The sequence below is a fragment of the Solanum pennellii genome, chromosome 6 (assembly GCF_001406875.1).
Source record: "Solanum pennellii chromosome 6, SPENNV200".
Lineage (NCBI taxonomy): Eukaryota > Viridiplantae > Streptophyta > Magnoliopsida > Solanales > Solanaceae > Solanum > Solanum pennellii.
In genome coordinates this window covers 41330441-41353409 of record NC_028642.1, presented here as the reverse complement: position 1 = coordinate 41353409, position 22969 = coordinate 41330441, and the positions used below count along the sequence as shown (strand labels likewise).

The following is a 22969-nucleotide window of genomic DNA, read 5'->3' as shown; positions in this document are numbered from 1 at the left end:
CAGTATGTTTTCCAGAGGAGTAAAATTTGAATGTGAAGGTATGGCCAACCCTTTTTCATATCATATTTCAAGAAACCTCTTCTTGTTGTACATTTACTTTGTTCTTCTTTCCTAATATTCATTTGCTAGTGTATACTATATCAACACATCAAAACTATGGCTTGGATAATAATATTCTTTTTGCTTGTTTAGCTATACTCCATATATATATATATATATATTTTACTATTTAGAGTATTTGCTACTTTGGGTATAAATTTTAGGGTATTTACTAGTACTATTTCATAAGTAAATTCAAATTTACTGCTTCAGATACAATTTTTTGATTTATTTCTTCTTAATTATTTTATCTCTACTAAAGGTAAGTCGTGATATATTTACAATCAAATGCATCTTCAACTTAATAAGTTTTACCAATATATAAAGTCATGAATATGTATTTATACATGTAGAGAAAAAAAATATTTCTTCTATGTTGATACATAATTAATCATCTTAAAATTATAATAACTTAAAGTTAAGAACTTTTCTTTTTAAAAAAAATATTACTAATTTAGTAGAAAATTGAGGTATGCACATAATGTATAGCAAATATTTTCTCTAACATGTCTTCCAAAGGTATGGTTTGGTTTAAAATTTTAAAAAATTGATAGTATTTGGGTAGAGTATGATTTTATTTGAGAAAATCGGAGAGAATCAAATTGAATCGATCAATTAGATACATATATTTTATTACTATACATACATAATATATTATTTTTATAAAAAAATGTAAAAGATCTTATATGTGTTTTCCTTAAAATTTATTTATAATTCACTTATGAAAGCAAAATGCCCGAGTTAGGATATTTATCTTATTGGTTTTATGAGATTGAAAATGTATGTGTCTCTTCCTTTTAGGTCAAAATAATGAATTTTAAAGTTTTATAAAATAAATACGATAAAAACCAATATGAATATTATAAAGACAATAAAAAAAATTGTTACGTTTCCATCTCAATTATTCATAATAAATTCAATGATCGAAAGTTATCTAATGTCAGTTATTCTATGAAAAATTACAAGAATATACTATTTAAGACCTTAATTTATATTATTTTAGTATTTTTATTTACAACTTTAATATTTTAATTACAAACATGACAATTTATTATAAAATATAAATATATACATGATTTATGTCCTATTTTATTGGTTAGTGGACTACTTTTTTCGGAATTATATTTTATCTTTTATTTTATTTTTAGAATCTCAATTGCAGATATATTTTGATATGTTCTTTTATAAATATTTCACTTTCTACCATTGATGCACTCTTTTTTCCCTTGGTAACCCATTGCTTCACAATTATATTTGGATATGTCCTTTAATAAATATCTCACTTTCTACCATTGATGCACTCTTTTTTTCCTTGGTATTAATACATTGTTGCACACTTTCTTCTCTTTTTTTTCTGTATCATTTTTTTCAAGAAAAGGTTTGTATTTCTTTTTTGAGAATATCTCTTTTTGTTTCTTTCTAAAATCATCTCTAACAATATTTTTTAGAGGAAGATTTTTCCTTTCTTGAATAAATTGATTATGACTGCGAAAGTTGCTTTTGATAATACTCCTCGAAAGAGTCCTTGTTTGATGAAGTTTAATATCGATCAACAGCCTGATTGTTTATTCAATACCAAAAATTACAATTGTTAATTTGAAGAAGATCCGCATTATCATAGTGAATATGATTTGTATCAAGTGGTCCATAAATTATAGGAATAATTTTTAGACACAAAAATATGTTAGTGTATACACTTTGATGGCCGGTTTAGTACAAATATTGATGATATGTTACTTTAAATAGTGATATGTATTAAGGAATATACTTTGGTGGACGATCTAGTACAATAATTGGTGATTTATTGATTTTTAACTATGATATGTTTAGTGTATATATTTTAATGGGTGATGTAGTTAAAATATTGGTTGTTAATTTGTTGATTTCAATTTGATGGAGGGTGTGGCTAATTGTTTAGCGATATGTTGATTTAGAACAATAAGAAAAACTTGATTTATAATTTATGGTAAGGTTGATTTTAGTTATATGTTTCAACCCTAAAATGCATAACACCATAATCTAATCAAGTATATACCAACTTTTTAGTATCTTCAAACTAATTAACATGTTGTACAATGTGGACTGTGGTGTAACTTTGTGTCAAGTTCAAATTTTAATAACTATAACAACTGAAAATAATTGGAGTTGTTGGTTATAATGGTGATTTGTTGATTTAAAGTTGCAATATGTTATAGTATATATACTTTGTTGTATGACATGCCTAATTTTTTTGGTGATATGTTGATTTAGAACAATTAAAAAAAACTTGATTTATGATTGATGATAAGGTTGACTTTTGTTATATGTTCCAATCTTAAAATGCATAACACCATAATCTGATCAAGTATATACCAACTTTTTAGTTTCATTAAACGAATTTATATGGTGCACAATGTGGTGTAACCTTTGTGTCAAGTTTAAATTTTTAATAACTATCACAAGTAAAAATAATTGGTGAATTTGTTGGTTAAAAAATAATGGTGATTTGTTGAGTTAAAGTTGCAATATGTTATAGTGTATATACTTTGCTATATGGCATGACTAATTTTTTGGCAATATGTTGATTTAGAACTATAAAAGATATTGATTTATAATTGATGATAAAGTTAATTTTAGTTATACTTTGCAACCCTATAATACGTAACACCATAATCTAATAAAATATATATCAACTTTTTAATATCATTAAAATAATTTACATGATGTATAATAAAATTTAATTTTGATATCAAGTTAAAATTTATCTAATTCAATTTTAATATAATGAATGTATTATACCAAATAAATTAAAATAAAAAAATTCATATATTGATGATAAATTTAATTTTTGATTATATATTCTATCTACAATTGATATAAAAAATGATTTTACCGGAAAAAAATCAAAGGGAAAAAATAAAAAGAAAAAAAGAATTTTTCAGAAAATAAAACGGGATAAGAAATGGTAAAAGAAAAAAGAGGAGAAAGAGACGTGAAGGGAGAGAAATAAGAAAATGAGAGAGAGAAAATTCAGAAAAAAAAACATGTTTTGTTATAAAATTATTGAATTGTGGATGTTTTATTTCATACAAAATATAACGTAATGAACCTAGTCTTTGGTTAAAGGATGTAAAATGGTGTTTTCTAAATACTATAAAAGGGTAGTCTTTTCACCCTTATGAAATATACGTGAAGAATTGAAATAGTATTCTCCACTCTATACTTCCATCAACATTTGTCTACCATTATTGTTTGTGTATTCTTGTATTTTTCTCTCATTTTACAACACGTTATCAACACGAGTCTCTAGCCAACTGAGACATACTTAATTCGAAATTAATTCCTAAAAGTTAATCAACTTTCTTTTAGAGTCAGATATATATTTGTGTGTTTATAACATCTCTAATAGGACTTGCATAACTCTTTGATTAGTATTTTCATTACTGCATATATAACCTGCTTTAGGCATTATTATAATACTTTATAGACATAATAATCAATATGTTTCAAGTTTATTGTTATGTTATTTATGCTACTAATTTATAACTCTAAATTCAATACTAAGCAATATGATAGCATGATAGCTAGAAGACTTGTAAATATTTTCTTGTCATAAATTTATGATAAATATTTCTGTGTCATAATGAGAGTAGTATTGTATTAAATATGACATGAAAAGCTTACAAATGTTTTAAATTAATAACTACATTGAAACTAGAAATAAATATTGAAAAATAATTAGTACATATATTAAATCTATCGCTTCATACTTTATAAGTTTACATGTTCTTGTAACATTTCATTTTCATGCATATAATATACCTTATACTAATTCTTAATCATTTGAAACATAAAGTATTCATTTGTCATTTATGATAAACAAATCAATATTATAATATTAACTCAAAATTATTTTATGATAGTTTTCATAATGTCGAATTTGTCAAAGCTTGAATTTATGACACTTGACATTTTTGGAAAGAATTATTTTTCATGGGTACTTGATGCTGAAATTCAACTTACTGCTAAGGGTCTTGGTGATAGTATAATCGAAGGAAATACGACATTAAGTCAGGATAAAGCGAAAGCTATGATTTTCCTTCATCATCATCTTGATGAAAGCCTGAAGGTTGAATACCTAACAGTGAAAGATCCACTTGAATTGTGGATAGGTTTGAAAGGGAGGTATGACCACCTCAAGGCAACGGTATTGCCAAGGGTTCGTTATGAGTGGATGCACTTATCGTTTCAAGATTATGAAACCGTAATTGAGTATAACCCTGTTGTATTTAGAATAACTTCCCAATTAAAATTATGTAGGGAAGTTATAAAAGATAAGAACATGTTAGAAAAGACACTAACTACTTTCCATGCCTCCAATATGATATTACAATAACAATATCGTGAAAAAGGTTTTTAGAAATACTCTGAATTGATCTCATGTCTTCTGGTGGCTGAGCAACATAATGACCTTTTAATGAAAAAAACATGAAGCACGTCCCGCTGAAGGTGCTCCATTATCGGAGGCACACGCGGTTGATGCACATGACCAGTCTGAAATAAGACAAAGTATAGGACCCATGATAATGTGCGTGGCCGTGGCAAAGGCGAAAGACGATATAATAATCGTCGAGGTTATGGTCATAACAAAAGGGAGAATAATATAGGTTTTCAAAATAATCCTTCTAAAAAAAAGGGCAATCATCTGTCATCGTTGTGGCCTTATAGGTCAATGGAAAAATGAATGTCGGACACCTGATCATTTTGTCAGGTTGTATCAGAATTTCTTTAAAATGAAAGGAAATAAAGGTGGTGCCTCCTCTTCTAATGTACGGGTAGAGTCACATTGGACTCTCAAAGATGATGTTCAGGCAGGATCTTCTCAAAAATATAATGAGAATGTTGAGGCAAACTTAGCATTGAAAGATGATGCTTTTGATGGGCTCGATGATATTACTCATCTGTAAGTTGAGGACTTCTTTGGGGATCACAACTGAGATTGATAATTGAACTAGAAAATGAATAATATTTTTATGTACTTTTAATGTCTTAATTAAATTTTATGTACTTAAGATTTCTTTTGTTAAATTCCGTACTTCTTATTATGAATTTTTTATTCTTGTGAAGATAAATAAAATTTTTCAGTCTTCAGTTGGATCCAAGATGAGTAGTGGAGATATGTGTCTTCTGGACAGTGCCACAACTCATACGACACTAAGAGAAAAGAAATATTTCTCTCATTTGATAATGAAAAAGGCATATGTTAATACAATATCCGGTAGTATAAAATTAATTGATGGCTCTGAAAGAGCGGCCTTATTACTACGTGGAGGAACATTATTGATAATTGATAATGCATTGTATTATAGTAAGTTTCATAGAAATGTGTTAAATTTCAAGGTTATTCGCCAAAATGGCCATCATGTTGAGACTGCGAATGAAGGTAAGGTGGAATACCTTTATATTACTAAAATAAATGTAGATAAGAAAACTGTGGATAAAAATTGCCAGCACTTTCTGGGTTGTACTATACAAATATTGGTACAGTTGAATCACATGTCATAGTAAACAAAAGGCTTACTGATTCTAATGATTTTATCATTTGGCATGATCGGTTGGGCCATCCCTGTTATAATATGATGCGCAAAGTAATTGAGAATTCACATGGGCATACTTTGAAGAACCAAAATGTTCTTCAATCAAAGGAATTCTCTTGTGCTGCTTGTTCACAAGGAAAGTTGGTTATCAAATCATCAGTGGCTAAGATTGGGGTGAAATCCCCTGCATTTCTGGAACGGATACAGGGTGATATATGTGGACCTATTCACCCTGCATGTGGACCATTTAAATATTATATGGTCTTGATAGATGAATCTACAAGATGGTCTCATGTGTGCTTATTATCAACTCGCAATATGGCTTTTGCGAGGTTGTTGACTCAAATAATAAGGTTAAAAGCACAATTTCCAGATTATGCAATAAAAACAATTTTTCTTGATGAGAACAAAGTTGTCTGTTTCGGTCTGGGGGCATGCTATTTTGCATGCAACAACACTTGTGCGCATAATGACTACCAGTTATCATGACATCTCCCCATTACAATTGGTTTTTGGTCAGGAGCCAAACATTTCCATCTTAGAATCTTTAGTTGTGCGGTATATGTTCCAATTGCTACACCACAACGCACAAAGATGGGTCCCCAAAGAAGGTTGAGGATATATGTTGGGTATAAATTTCATTCTATTATAAATATTTGAAACCTAGAAATGGAGATTTATTTACGGTAAGGTTTGTTGATTGTCATTTTGATAAATCAGTATACCCAACATTTGGGGAAGAACAAAAACAGTAGGGAAATGAGATAGATTGGTATTCACTTTCAATGTCTCATTTAAATCCTCGAACAAATCAATGTGAGCAAGAAGTTCAAAAGATAATTTACTTGCAGAATATTGCAAATCAACTGCCGGATGCATTTACTAACCTTCCACAGGTTACTAAATCATATATTTCAGCTGCTAATTCTCATGTTCGAGTTGATGTCCCTATAGAACAAAATGTTAAAGCAAATGAGTCTGGACCACGCTTAAAACATGGCAGACCAATTGATTCCAAGGATAAAAATCCTCAAAAAAGGAAAGGAATAAATAGTCAAGATGATGATCATAATATAGAGGCAATTGCTCATAAAAAGCTCCGAGACATAATAAATGATGACACCACAAAAGAGGTCCATGTACCTGAAAATAATGAGAATGAGGAAATCTATATAAATTATGTCTCGATGAGAAAAAGGTGAAATCTAAATAATAATGTGGTGGATAATATTTTTGCCTATAATGTTGTAGTTGAAATAATGCAACAAAATGAGGATTTAGAACCAAGATCTGTCAATGAATGTAGACAGAGAAATGATTGGTTAAAATGGAAGGAAGCAATTCAAACATAATTGGCTTCACTTGAAAAACGTGAAGTTTTTGGACCAATAATCCGAACACCTGAAGGTGTCAAGCCAGTAGGGCACAAATGGATTTTTGTGCGAAAATGCAATGAAAATGGTAAAGTCGTAAGATACAAAGCACAACTTGTGGCAGAAGAATTTTCACAAAGGTCTGGCATTGATTATGTGGAAACTTTTTTTCCTGTGGTAGATGCAATTACCTTCAGGTATCAAATAAATATGATATAGTTCATGAAAAGGTTGAAATGCGTTTAATGGACATTATCACAGTCTATTTGTATGGCTCGCTAGACCACAATATTTTTATAAAAATCCCTGAAGCACTCAAAGTTCCTGAAGCATATAAAAATTCAAAAGAAAGTTTTTCAATAAAGCTTCAAAAATTCTTATATGGATTAAAACAATCAGGGTGAATGTGGTATAATCGTCTTAGTGAATATTTGCTAAAAAAAGGTACGAGAATGACCCTATTTGTCCTTGTAATTTTATACGAAAGTCAAAATCTGAATTTGTAATAATATCTGTTTATGTTGATGACTTGAATATCATTGGAACTCCTAACGAGCTTTCAAAAGTCGTTGAGTGTTTGAAGAAAGAATTTGAAATGAAAGATCTTGGTAAGACAAAATTTTGTCTTGGCCTTCAGATTGAACATTTGACAAATGGAATATTTATCCATCAATCAACATATACTGAAAAGGTTTTAAAACAATTTTACATGGATAAATCACACTCATTGAGTACCCCAATGGTTGTGAGATCTCTTGATATAAATAAAGATCCATTTCGACCTCAAGAAAAGGATGAAGAGATTCTTGGTGATGAAAACCTTGCCAACAATACCCGACCAGATATTTGTTTCGCGTAAGTTTATTGGCGAGATTCAGCTCATGTCCAACAAGAAGACATTGGAAAGGTGTTAAGCATATATTCAGATATCTTCAAGGAACAATTGATATGAGATTGTTGTATTCTAATGCATCCAAGTCAGAATTGATCGGTTATGCAGATGCTGGCTATTTGTTAGATCCACATAAAGCCGATCTCAGACAGGCTATTTATTCACATGTGGAGGTACAGCTATATCATGGTATTTGATGAAGCAAACAGTAGTTGCTACTTCTTCAAATCATGCAGAGATAATAGCCATTCATGAAGCCAGTCGAGAGTGTGTATGGTTGATATCAATGACTCAACATATTCTGCAATTATGCGGCCTTTCTGTGCAAACAAAGACTCCAACGATATTGTATGAAGATAATGTTGCTTGCATAGCTCAATTAAAGGGAGGATATATCAAAGGAGACCCAAAAAAACATATTTCACCTAAGTTCTTTTTCGCACATGATCTTCAACAAAATGGTGTGATAAATGTTCAATAGATTCGTTCGAGTGATAATCTTGCAGATTTATTCACTAAGGCATTGCCAACGTCACCATTTGAGAAGCTAAGATACAAGATTGGGATGCGTCTTCTCCAAGATATCAATTAAGTTTTTCATCAGGGGGAGCAAATACGTGTTGTACTCTTTTTCCCTTAGCTATGGTTTTGTCGCATTGGGTTTTCCTGATAAGGTTTTTAATGAGGCAGCACTCAAGGCGTATTACAAGAAGTGTATACTCTTTTTCCTTCACTAGACTTTTTCCCACTATGTTTTTCCTAGTAAGGTTTTAACGAGGAACCTTATCTATATAAACATTCAAGGGGGAGTATTATATAAATATTGAATTATGGATGTTTCTTTTCATAAAAAAACATAACGTAATGAACCTATTTAATGTAAGAGTTAATGTTGTGCTAACGTATTCGGTTAAAGAATGTAAAAGGGTGTTTTCTAAATCTTATAAAAGGTAGTCTTTTCACCCTTATGGAACACACTTGAAGATAATAAGAATATTACCTATTCTATACTTCCCATCACTATTTTGTCTTCCTATATTGTTTAAATATTCTTGCCTTTTTCCTTTTGTTTTACAACATGTTTCATTCAATATTATAAGAAAAAATTTTAAAAAGAGGAGAAATATAAGGAAATAAAAATATTATAGAATTAATTATTGAGAGATTTGTGGAAGGCAAATGATAAAATGAGACGAAATTAAGGAATGAAATTTTTATTTATATAGGAAACGTGTACTGTTGTTTTATAATTTATTGATTATTTTTTATTTATTTTGTTTTTTAAAATTTTTATTGCTATGTTGATAAAAAAGTCAAATTATTACTATATAAGGAGTTATTTAGGTGATTAAATCGTATATTTTGAGTTTTTGAGCCTATACCAAGTTAATGTTGTGTCTACTATCATTAACTTTTTCCCCCATAAGTTGCAGCTGGAAAAGTAATAGTGATATTTAAAATGCAAAATTTATTACTGCACTAGTGCATATTTAGAACATTTTTTTCTACTTTTTAATATCAATAATAGAAAATAATTTGCAGCTTGTAAATACATAAAAATGACAAGTATCACTAGTTGTATATAATTATATCTTCTGCAATTATCATCATATCATGTGTGATGTGGCAGATTTTAACAAATCTCAGCAAAATAAACGGTTTGTCCCGCACTATTTTAAGAATCAAGATAAGAAATTAATAAAATCAGTCACACCTTAGAAACAAGTAGAATAGGGCAAAAATTTGGTGCTGTATAGAGTTGTCAATATGGGCTAGCCCATTCCATCCGGGCTAATCCATACAGACTTCGACATTTACGGGTCAGGTCGGGCTAGCACATTTCTGGTGTGGCCCAGAAAACGACAGGCTCAACCCACAAGTACGTGGCTACAGGCTTGCCGGGCCAGCCCACTTTTTTTTAAAATATATTATTTTTAGAATTATTAAATTAAATTATAAATTATAATTTAAAGATATTATCATAAATATCGACAAAATAATATTACATGATGTTAATGTTACTACTTTTAATCAAATCCACAAATAAAATTATCTTTATAATATTTATTAAGTTTTTTTCAAGTAAAAGTATAAATATATAAATAGAAATATTAGCCTAATTGTTTTGAGTTTGGACTCTATTTAATTTTAAATTTTAATATTATATTATATTTTTTAATTAATTTTTATTGGCCCACAGGCTGGCCCTACCGATATTTATCAAGCCCCACAAATCAGCAGACTTATTCAGGCCGGGCTAAAAAGCCCTTTTCTCAAATGGACTCCAAAAATCGTTGCCCAACCCTATAAAATCCCGGGTTAGGCCAGGCCGGCCTAATAGGCGTAGCCCATATTGACGGCTCTAGTGCTATACGTTATTCCAATTCCTTCCGTTTGATTTGAGTTTCATATCGATAATGTGTTATAAAATAATAAATTAAAAAGAAAATATTATAGGAAAAAATATAATGAAATTAACAAGAACAATTTTCATATATATCAAACATAAAAATTATATTTGTATGTTGTAAAGATAGTCAGATTCCATTGTGGAAGACACAATTTTTTCTGAAGAATTCGCCATGATATACCTGATCCATGCATAATATCAGGAAAAATGGATACAAATTTTTGACTGCTACTTAGTATTGGCAATAGGTCTGAAAAAGTATCTAAAAATATCAAATTTAGATATTTGTACCATGTCGAAGTAAGGAACCATGGCATATATGTTTGGAATAGATTCCATTTTGAGAGAGTTGAAAAAGCACTATCTCGTTGAAAGGTTCTATACGTCTGCCCTTTCTCAACGCATTTCTTTAGACAAAGACTCCATTTTTTCCTCTTTTCGGATGATAAATCTTTCTCAGAACATGGACTGTGAATCAAACCCATGTTTGAATTGAAATTGAGATACTGATGCTAATTGTGTTTCATAACAAATTTTATGTTTGCTATGTCTATTAATTTGTATATTTTCGCTATACATATACAAAAAAAAATAATTGTATAATCTGTTTCAGTATACATATACAAAAGAATTAGTTGTATAATCTTTGTTTATATAAAGCGAGAAAGAGAGAAAGACAAAAGAAAATTAGACAGGGGAAGATCCGTACTTGTATAATTACAAGTGTATAGGAGAAAAATACATGTACTTGTATATGTAATTTTCTCTCGTTTTATATAAACACAAACACATTTTATACATTTGTGTTTGTATAAAGTGAGAGAAGCGAGTGAGAATAACGAGCAATATCTGGGAGAGTGGCGAGCGATCTGGGAGAGTGGAGAGAGGGGAACGAAAAGATATGTATATATACAATTTTTTCTCTCGCTTTATACAAACACAAATACATTTTATACATTTGTGTTTGGATAAAGCGAGAGAGGCAGGAGAGACAACCCAACGATAAACGAGAGTGGCGAGCGAGAAATTCATGGAGAGAGACAAAATGACAACAATTTGCTACGAGTTACAATTAAATCAAACTATAGTTATAACATTTAATTTAGGGATAATGAACAAGTACCCCCTCAACCTATGCCTGAAATCTCAGAGACACACTTATACTATACTAAGATCCTATTACCCCCCTGAACTTATTTTATTAATAATTTTCTATTCCTTTTCGGCCTATGTGGCACTATCTTGTGGGCCCAACAATAGTTGACATTTTTTTTTAAAATTAGTGTCACGTAAGCCGAAAAGGGGTAGAAATTATTTATAAAATAAGTTCAAGGGGTAATAGGACCTTAGTATAGTATAAGTGTGTCTGTGATTTCGGGAATATGTTGAGGGGGTACTTGTACATTTTTCCTTTAATCTATATAAATATATATTATTACTATTATTTTCGTTTTTAAAAAAACTTGGGCAATGTGTATGTAAATTTTCTAAATAATCGCCTTCTTGGTACACTTCCAAAAGCTACTTTTACCGGCACATTTAACTCAAAAATGAATTTTCTTTTCGGTCCATTGAAGTTAAATTGTTGGTAAAGTTCTGGATGAACAGATTGTATAAAATGTACTAATGAGAAAGTAATAATAAATTAGTACTACTCTTTAAATTTACGAGGTTTAGCTACCTTTTTAATTTGTTTATGAAGTACTATTTCATTTTCAATTACCTTGATATTTTTTACTTTTGAGATTTATTCTAATATATTATTAACATATAGTAACTCAAAATAGATTAATTACGCTTTATAACTATAGTTTGCTATTACAATTCGTAAGTATATGTTATAGGAAGGAGAGTGGCAAGTGAGACTGAGAGAGGAAGTAGAGAGGACAAAGAGTGAAAGAAATTAAAGGTGAATTGGTTATGTATATCAGTTAGATAATTATTTATTATAAATATGTATTTGTATATCTAGCGAGCGAGATTGGGAGAGGCAGGAGCGAAGCGAGCGAGAATGAGAAAGGGAGGCGAGAGACAAGCGAGAGAGAGCAATAATTTGTATAATTCACAGGTTCGTTTGTATAATTCACGTGTTTTGAGTAATTTAAAGTGTGCAATTATTCAAATATGATAAAACTTGAAATGACTAATTGATACTAACATAAACATATGAACTTTAAACAATTATACAAAATATATCATACAAATTACATTATATAAATTATACTATACAAAATCTGAAAACTACTCGTTTATACAAGAGAAAATACATCAAATTTTCCCTGAACTTGGCGTCAAAACTTATTTTAGTACTTTAACTATATGAACTTTTATATGCCCTCCTTAACAATTTTAAAGTGATTAAATACCACTCTAAGAGCTGAAGTGGCAAAGTAAGTGTATTCACTCTCCTAAAAGCGCGTGAAACAATAAAAAGATAAAAATATTGAATGGTTATATCATACACATCATGACATTTTTTTTATTGACCAATATATAATTAAGATTTTTTATTTTTTTTACAAGTTAAATTTTTTTTAAAAAAAGTGAAACTTCTTGTTTAAAAGTAAATGTAATTTGTGGGTTCAATTTTTTTTTAAAAAAATGATATTTTTATTTTTTCTTTATTTTGTCGTCTTCCTAAAATGTTTTTTTCTCCATTAAAACACTTCTAATACATTTCTTCTTCTATATTAGTCATTTTTCCTTCAAGTTCATCTCTTACCTCACTAACTATTCGTCAATCCACAGAACCCAACACCTAATTCATATTATTGAATGTGAATTTCTTGAATTTTGAAGTTACTCATTTTAAATTCTAGATGCAAAAAATGTGGGTCTATCAACTTTCTTATTCAACCTTCACTTTTCATTTGAATTTTTAAGAAAAAAAATACTTTCAGAAAATGTCATTCTCAGATGATAGATTTGTAGGAGAGAGTTCGAAGAAGGAAAAGTACGTATGTTTTTTTTAAAAAAAATAGTGAATGCCGAAGAAGAAAACAACAATTGAAGGTCAAAAATGATCGGGAAAAAGAAGAAAGAGGGGAGGAGCGGGGGATGTAGAAGAGAGAGGGTGGAAGAAGGTGGGACAATTTTGATTTTAAAATGCAAATATTAATTGATTAGTGTAATGAATTTAAAAAAATATTTAAGAAAAATGGTAAATAAGCAAAAAAATAATTAAAAATTAATGACGTGGTGTTGACATGACTGTGACGCTTACATGACTAATATGTGGCAGGTGAAAGTGGTATTCTACTATCAGAGTTGTATTTAATTCACCTCAAAAATGTTAAGGGGGGTATTTGGTCACTCCTGTAGTTTCAGTGCTAAAGTAAGTTTTGACGCCAAGTTCAAGGAAAATTTAATGTATTTTCTCTTTATACAAACTTCAAAGAGTTATACACAAAAAAGATTGAATGTATATGGTGAAAAAACTGAAAAATCAAAGGAAATCATCGTCATATACAAATACGTTTCGTATACAATACAAATTAAATGAAAAACTATTAGTGGCGAATTATACAAATGTAACTAATTATACAAACTCTTAGTCAACGTACGTAATGAATGTATAATATTAGTCGCGGTGCTATTATAACAAATTATAGCTATGATGCATAATTAAGTAGTATAAGTTTATTTAACCGTGTCATTTTTCCCATATTATTATTAGTTTTTTAAAATGTATTTTTATTATATTAATATGGGAATAATTTCAACTTATAATATTTTTCATAACCTTTTAACTATATAAATTCTAATTATAAAATATTAAATTAATCTTATTTAATTTAGAAGTAAAAGAGTGTCACATAAATTGGAACATAAAATAATAACAATAATATACTTGATAAAATTTCACAAGTAAAATCTTAAAAATGTAAAATATACGCATAACTTATTATTTCCATGTGAAGGTAGAAAAATCATTTTCAAAAAGCCCTCTCAAGTAAAATAACATGAGACAGTGAGAAAAAGATAGTTAATATAACAAAGAAATAGTACAAAGTCTACCAAAAAAACAACTTAATAATGCAATAATTTAAAAACAACATATTAAGACAAACCACTGAAAACAAGAAAAAAAACTATTATTATATAACATAAACAAAATTTATAATAAAACGACCAACCCCCCACAAATATATATTTTTTAAGATACATTAAACATTTAAACTTATCTTCTATCAAAATTTGCATTTTCAAAACTCTCTTTTAGTATTTCTTCAATTTCAATTTATCTATCACATTTTTTTTATTAAGACATTTAAAAAGAAAAATACCTTTTTTATTTAAAAAACTCAACTTTTATGTTCTTTTTTTACTTTTAATAAAATAATTTATTATTATATAACTATTTAAGATTATTAGACCATTATTTTTTTTTAAAAAATCTCCACTCCTTGCTTGTATGTGAACCCAAATGTTTCATTGAGTGGGAAGTACTTTTTTTATTGTCGTTGTCCAATTGGACAACAACGACAATAAAAAGGAGCCATATTATTTTTTTGTTAATAAACAAATATTAAGGAAACGTCAAATCTAGTTAACCTCGGATGACTAAATGGACCCCCCGCTTAGACCAGCGGTAAGAATCAAATCATAATAATATACCTCTCCCGTTTAAATTTCTGAGATAGTCTGACTTAACACGAAATTTAAGAAATAATTCTAAAATAAGGCATAATCATCTTTTGGCTAGAAATTATTTTATTAAAAATAAAATTTATATTTTGAAATAAATTTTTTATTAAATATAAAAATATGTCATTCGTTTTGAATTAAGACGGAGGATATATACATGAAAGGCCAAATTAGTAAATGAACAAATAAAGACAAGGCAAAAGTATCAATTTCAATTAGAATATAAGGGACCCCAGCATGAAAAAGATAGCCGTTAGAGAAGGTTTAATTATTAGGTGGCCAAAATTAAAATAGCCCACTTTTCAAAGTAAATTTTTTTATCAACACACCATCCATAACTATCCAATAATAAAGGCCAAAGCATTTTTAGTTGTAGAAAAACTAGCCGTTATAGTAATAATTATTTTGTGTTGGAGCCTGCCTGTCTTGTGAATCTGATTACACCCTGACACTTTTTCATGTCTCCCAATAAAACTTCTCATAGTTTTAGCTCTATATGCTTCCACTTCACGTGGAATCTTAGCTCCTCTCATACTACAAAATCTTCTTCTTTTAACTAGTGTTTTGGTTTCAAATTAGGGAGAGGAGGAAAGTTTCAATCTTTATTGGAAATGAGAGATCAAGATGGAGTTTTTACTAGTTTTGAACCATACCCTTTTCGAGTTAACAAGTTTTTAACTCATCTTGCAAAAAGGTTCTTTCTTTTTGCTCAACTTTTCTTGTTATTTCAGTTACTGTTTTTTGGGATTCAGCCAACTTCAGGTGAAGATTGGGATGGGATAATTATTACTGCAGCAGATTTTCAAGCACTTCAAGCTTTTAAACAAGAATTGATTGATCCAAAAGGGTTCTTGAAAAGCTGGAATGATAGTGGACTTGGAGCTTGTTCTGGTGGATGGCTTGGTATTAAATGTGCTCAAGGACAAGTTATTGTTATTCAGCTTCCATGGAGAGGTTTAGGTGGAAAAATTACTGAAAGAATTGGACAATTTCAGTCTCTTAGAAAACTCAGTTTACATGATAATGTCATTAGTGGTTCAATTCCTTCTACTTTGGGACTCATACCTAATCTTAGAGGACTTCAACTTTTTAACAATAGGTTATCTGGTTCTATTCCTGCTTCTCTTGGTTTATGCCCTCTTCTTCAAACACTTGATCTCAGCAATAACTCATTCTCTGGTGCAATTCCACCTAGTCTTGTTAATTCAACTAAGCTTTATAGGCTTAATCTTAGCCATAACTCTTTGTCTGGTTCAATCCCCACAAGTCTCACACAATCTCCCTCACTCATCTTTCTTCATCTCAACTATAACAATCTTTCAGGCTCAATACCAGATACTTGGGATGGAAATGGAAAAAGACTCTTCCAACTTCAGTCTCTTACACTTGATCACAACTTCTTTTCTGGAAGTATTCCTGCTTCCTTAGGCAAGTTGAATGAACTTGTTGAGCTTTCACTTGGTCATAATCAATTGACTGGAGTTATCCCAAGTCATTTTGGGGGACTCTCTAGTCTTACAACACTTGATTTGTCTTATAATGCTATTAATGGAAGCTTGCCTGATAGCTTCTTGAATCTATCCTCACTAGTGGTCTTGAACTTGGAAAGCAACCAACTTGATAACCAAATCCCAGCAGCCATAATAAAATTGCAGAAACTCTCAGTTCTCAACTTGAGGGGCAACCATTTTAGTGGTGATATTCCAGTCACTATAGGAAATATCTCTACACTTAGACAACTAGATTTAGCTCATAACAATATAAGTGGAGAAATCCCTGCTTCTTTAGAGAATTTACCAAATCTTAGTGCCTTCAATGTCTCATATAATAATCTGTCTGGTCCCGTTCCGACTCATCTGGCACGGAAATTCAACTCGAGTGCCTTTGTGGGTAATCTTCAGCTATGTGGTTACAGTGCATCAACCCCATGTCCAATCTCTCCAGTTAGCCCATCCTCCGAAACACCAAAAAAGCAACATCGTAAGTTAAGTACTAAGGACATAATTCTCATAGCAGGAGGGGCACTTCTCATAATCTTGGCTCTGCTGTGTTGCATTCTCCTATGCTGCTTGATCAGGAAAAGATCTGCGGCTAAAGCAGGGAAGGATGGACAAGGCACGACTAGGGCGGCTGCAGCAGCCAGAGGTGAAAAGGGTGTTCCACCAACTGCTGGAGAAGTTGAGGCAGCAGGAGGAGGAGATACAGGAGGAAAGCTTGTCCATTTTGATGGACCTATTGTGTTCACAGCAGATGATCTTCTGTGTGCAACGGCTGAAATAATGGGAAAGAGCACTTATGGTACGGTGTACAAGGCCACATTAGAGGATGGCGATCAAGTTGCAGTGAAAAGATTGAGAGAGAAGATTACAAGAGGTCAAAGGGAATTTGAGAGTGAAGTCAATATTCTTGGGAAGATCAGGCATCCAAATCTTCTTGCCCTTAGAGCATATTACATGGGACCTAAAGGAGAGAAACTTCTTGTTTTTGACTACATGCCTAAGGGAAGTTTGGCAACTTTTCTTCATGGTAAGCAAGCACAATTGAGTTTTCCATTTCACTTTTGTTTCAGATTATAAATCCTTGGTGTTCTTTGCAGCTCGCAGTCCTGATACACCAATTGATTGGGCAACAAGGATGAGAATAGCAAAGGGTACAACAAGGGGATTGCTCTTCCTTCATACAAATGCCAATATCATTCACGGGAATCTTACGTCAAGCAATGTTTTACTTGATGACAACACAAATGCAAAGATTGCAGATTATGGTCTTTCACGCCTTATGACTGCTGCAGCAAATGCAAATGTGATTGCAACTGCTGGAGCACTTGGGTATCGAGCACCTGAACTTTCAAAACTCAAGAAAGCAAACACAAAGACAGATGTATACAGCCTTGGTGTTATTATACTGGAACTTCTAACTGGGAAGTCACCAGGAGAAGCAATGAATGGTGTGGATTTGCCTCAATGGGTTGCATCAATTGTGAAAGAGGAGTGGACAAATGAGGTATTTGATTTAGAACTAATGAGGGATGCATCCGTTATCGGTGATGAATTATTGAACACCTTGAAATTGGCTTTGCATTGTGTTGACCCGTCACCATCAGCTCGACCAGAAGTTCAGCAACTTCTCCAGCAACTAGAAGAAATTAGACCTGAAACAGCTACCAGTTCTGGGGATGACGGTGCCGCAGCAAGCGATGATTATAGACATTAGATTACTCATCTAAGTATTTTTTTTGTGCCACGATTCTTTCATTCTTGAATTAGGTTGGTTATTTTTGTTCTTCTACTGTCTGTAGATACTTAAGAGTGAGTGCTATTTTGTTTTGTTATTTTGAGCAGCAATGGAATCCTCCTAATTTCCATAATTTCTTTTCTTTATTTATTTTATACCAATAAAATACACTAAAAACTGCTCAAGTAAGAGAGGAAGAAAAACCTTGCAGATCATTTTCTGTGAAATCCAACAAACTGGAGTCAACCAAATATTATTATTTAAGAAAGAGATTTCATGACATTTGCAGGTGAACGTTTGAAGTTCTCAAAGGTTTTTCCTGTTCTTCCTACTCCTAGTGTCGGGCTCTCGAGGCCTTTATCAAGTGAACTTAGCTGGAACTCAACAAATAAATATGAGGATCTGGGGGAAGTTTTTTAAATGAAAATCCCCACATGTTATCAATTAGAACTCTACGAGGAAAAATATGTTGGATCAAACATCTATGCCCTAAGATATGAACATGTCTCTAAGCTTGTATACAAAATAAAGTACAATACAAAACAAAGGGACTAAAAATAGATAAAAGAAAGGCAGAAGCTAAAAGCCATTATATACAGCAACTTCTCAGCTACCATGTTTTGCATATCCCTTTGTTTCCTCTGCAACCGTCTCCCAAACATTTGCCATCTTTTCTGCATATCCTGCCTGGTAAAACTCAACATGTCATTTTCTCCTACAAATCTTTCGAGGGAATACAAGGAAAATATCTCTTGCTGGAAAGGAATATCATTAGTAACATTTCAACTGAAAACAGCCATTGCAGAATGATTGATCCACTTGTCTAAGAAAAGTTGAAAGGTGACCTTTAGTTTCATCTATACACTTGTCACAAGAAAGTTCAAGGAAACGCTCATGTCTGTCCCAGAAATGAATGGATCACAAAAATCTGAAGCTAAAAATTCTAATACAGATTGCTCAAACCGTAAAGCCAACTACAGCACAAACAAGTAACAAGAATAGAGGACAGTAAGAAATTTGTTTGAGTTGAGCTAAGTTGATAATGTATGTTAGCCTTCAGTTAAGCACAACACCGGTTACCATGTAATCATTACTACAAGCATTTTTTTCACGTTTCCACGATGGCTAACACAATTGATTTCCACCAACGTCACATTTAATGTAGAACCAGATTTAAGGGTCTTAGTTCTGTTGAATAATCGTGCTTCAGAATGAATCTAATCATCATCCAGTTTAACAATATGGCTTAACAAAGCGAAGTACTTCAAATAGTTCAATGAGACTGGCCAGAGAAATTAAAACAGCAAGTCGACCTCCTCAATGCCTTAGCTTACTGAAAACTAGAATAAACATCAGAAGCAACTCCCCATCAATTGGCAGTAGGGTCCCGAAATTCTAAAATGAACGCAGTTGCTACATGCATAGGATGTTTCCAAGTTATTCACATGCTTGTATTCCAAATCATATGGTGGATTAGAACTCACAATGATGCACCCTAAAAACTAAATGATAGCTACTACCATATCGAGAAGAGAGTAATTAGAAATGGCTAAACAAGCCCAGAAGAATAAAGATTCTTTTTTGCTTTGGCCTTTTTTGTCAGGCATTGAACCCCCACCCCATGGAGCGTTGTGAAACTATACTGTTGACTTCCTTAAAGATGATCATTTGACCTGAAGGAAACAAAGCAATGCAGAACGCATTGCATCAACATTTCACATGATTCCAAGTACAAAATTCGTGATATTATAACAATATTCCAGGTCTCTAGTTCCTGTGCTCATAGCTTCTGAAACCACAGAAACAGACCCAAGATCCCACATTAACACTTGATTGATTATCAATCTTCCACTCCCAGTCACTTAACCTAAATGGACCAGCACCATTTCAAGCAATCATCAGTCTCAACAGTACTTAATTAGTAACAACTCAGTTCGTAAATACTTTAACCTTTACTCTTCTTGGGACAAGAGTACAGAGCAAACCCACAGGAAACTTTAAAACTGTAATGTTACACTCAATCCTAGTGTTGGGCGTAGCACAAAATACATCACCTATTGTCCATCAGTTATACATCACTAAACCTTGAGTTAAAAGCAGTTAAAGCTACGTAATATTCCTCATCATTATTCACTCTTTTTCACTGAGAAACGGGAAAGACATTCTATTAATGGACCTTGTCTCAAACCATGTATTGACTTCCCCGTTGAGACACGATATGAGAGGAAAAGAGATGAGGCACCCAAAAAAGATCATTCCACAAGGCAATAAAGAAATGACTGAAGATTACAACATGTTCCCAAACCCCTCTATGTACGTAGAAATCTCCTTTATCAGCTCTCTCTCAGCTTCCCCTCGTCATTTACCCATTCAACACAACTTTTCTGTATTCAGCTAAAAAATTAACAAACTCAATTTTGTAGCAATGAAATAGGATGGAGTGGGAAGAAGGAGAACGGCCCTCCCTGAGTATGCATGCTGCAGAAGAGGTCAGGGAGGATGCAATTATTATGTCATAGTCCTTTCTAAAGTAATTGAGACAAGGATCCTCCCTGTCTCCAAGAGATGTAGTTGTTCATGAAAAGCCTAAAAGAATAAGAACAAGTCTAAGAAGACTAGAAAACCAATAGTGAAGACCCAAAACCGGCTTTGTGACAGGAAAAATATAGCTGCTATGTGGCATATTCTGATATCCTACGCAGGGTACTTATTTTCCAATCACTAATCTCTATAGCGGAAAAGTTGCCCCCCTCATCCTTCCCTGTTCTTTTTTCTTTAGCATTAGATTTTCAGATGAAATCTTACGTCTTCCACTCTAAAGTTTCTCTAAGGGAACACAAAGGACAAGCTGATATCTAGCCTATTTATTTTTCTTGCACTTGCCAAAACACTTGCACTCTTTGGAAAGTTGGTGGAGAACGGACATTACCCTGACTATACTAGATGGTTAAAAATAGATATAACTAGATTAAGTGTGCTTGACATCTGGAGTTTAAAATGGTCTATAATTTTAGTTGGACATATTGGAAAAAATTCAATTGCCACTTACGAGCATTACTAATACAAGGGGAAAAATAAAGCATGTTCCTCAGAATATTGCTAAATCAATGATTTCCGAGAAGGCATTTGATGCAAAACACTAGATAACAAAATACATTTTTTCTCGGTCTAGAAACAAAGATACCTGATTGACAACAAATCCTCTCAACATTCCCAAGAAGTCATCACGTCGTTCCTTCTCAAATCTCGCAAGCTCATTCTTGTTGTTTTCCTACAAGATTCACCATCAAACAGCTATAATGTCAATCTCATTGAAAAATGATGCAGTATTAAAGAAAATGGAAGAGAAGATAAATCAAAATACCCTCTATACAGCAGTTATATACTTTCCCAGATCAGAGCCCAATAAAAAAAATAATACAGAAGTATCGCCTTCCTAAAATTACCATTATGCAAATTAAACTAGATGAACTGGTAATACATGCATTGTCACTCTCTTGATTGAAGCCGGAGTCTGGTTGGAGGGATCTTACATAAAATAACTTCAGCAACTAAATTTGTTAAAAGAAAACTAATCGAAAATCATTTAAGAGCACTGATTTAGCAAACCGGTTACTTCTTGAAACAACATGGACACCAAGGACTAAACATCAGTGACCTTAAAAGGTTGAACAAATACAAAATCATAACAAGCTTCTCTTTTGAATTAAAAAAAAAAGACTCTAAGAAGCCTCATTCAAATATGACTATACACTGCCTAGTAACATTGAATATAAAATATTTGTTTTATTGTAGCATGAAAGTATTTGTTATATTGTAGCATGATTGCTGATATCAAGTGTCCCACCTTGGCTGAGGAAATAGGTTTTGTCTCTTTTGGACAATACTCATCTCATGATCTAGCTTAGGCCTAAGGTCAACTTTCTTAACATGGTATCAAAACCTGAACCATCTTTATTCTTGATTTACCCAATGTTAGGCCCTCGTATTATTCATGCATCAGATGTCCAGTTGTAAGAGTGCCTAAGGGTGTTAATTGTCCCTCATTGATTGAGAGGATGGGTTATGTTAGCTCAAAAGCCATTTTCTTAACAAGGGACATGTTGAATAGTAACTCTATTGCCTCGGCTTACCTACATCACCTACACTGTACATAGTTGGCAGCACCTGATCAATAAACCAGAAATATTGTTCCAACACTAAGGTTAATACGCTTTAAACGAATTTGCCAGATAAACCTTCTGAGGAAGTAGGTCTGTGATGTCCAATCCTAATCTTAAGCACTCGTAAAGCTACTATTCTGTCCTATCAGGGCCATAGAAACCTCACATTATGTTTCACTAATCCAATACGGGTAAAAAGAGCTTTAATAGTCTATAATAGAATCAAGCATGAACAAGATCCACTGATATGAAATTCTAGGTTGCCAAGTTTAGCTCCACTTGTGGTGCTCAGAGTAATAAGTGAGAGATGATGCGGACAAGAATATCATGAACTAAATAGCTATGGTCTATTTTTGTCCCAGTTTTGTCTGAAAAAATGGAAGCCAAAAATCTGCAGATTGGAGGCCAATGCAAATCAACCAGATGAAGCATTTACATTTGACTTCCCATTGCAGTATATGTATCACTTTTTTGCCCTCAATTACTGAATAATCTTTAATGTTGGTTCTTATATATATATATATATATATATATATATATATATGTGTGTGTGTGTGTGTGTGTGTGTATATATA

At 31.9% G+C, this 22969-nt stretch overlaps 2 protein-coding genes across 2 annotated transcripts in view; one reads left to right on the top strand and one right to left on the bottom strand.

Moving 5' to 3' along the window:
• Window positions 1-15372: 15372 nt before the first annotated feature.
• Window positions 15373-18364, top strand: LOC107021434 (probably inactive leucine-rich repeat receptor-like protein kinase IMK2). The gene is made up of 2 exons (XM_015222092.2): window positions 15373-17523; window positions 17594-18364. Exons 1-2 carry the CDS (start codon window positions 15609-15611, stop codon window positions 18208-18210), a joined length of 2532 nt encoding a protein of 843 aa, XP_015077578.1. The 5' UTR covers window positions 15373-15608; the 3' UTR covers window positions 18211-18364.
• Window positions 18365-18601: 237 nt separating this feature from the next.
• Window positions 18602-22969, bottom strand: part of LOC107023406 (sorting nexin 2B-like) — an 8417-nt gene continuing 4049 nt past the window's right edge. The window contains exons 4-5 of the mRNA XM_015224095.2: window positions 21416-21502; window positions 18602-18918 (exon numbers count right to left, since the gene is read on the bottom strand). Of these exons, the coding sequence (XP_015079581.1) occupies window positions 18838-18918; window positions 21416-21502 (168 nt within the window). The 3' untranslated portion in view covers window positions 18602-18837. The remainder of the gene's footprint in view (window positions 18919-21415; window positions 21503-22969) is intronic.

Coding starts and splice junctions, on each gene's coding strand:
- LOC107021434 (XM_015222092.2), top strand. CDS start 15,609: ATGAGAGATCAAGATGGAGTTTTTACTAGTTTTGAACCATACCCTTTT. Junction 17,524..17,593: donor TTTGGCAACTTTTCTTCATG/GTAAGCAAGCAC, acceptor TGTTCTTTGCAG/CTCGCAGTCCTGATACACCA.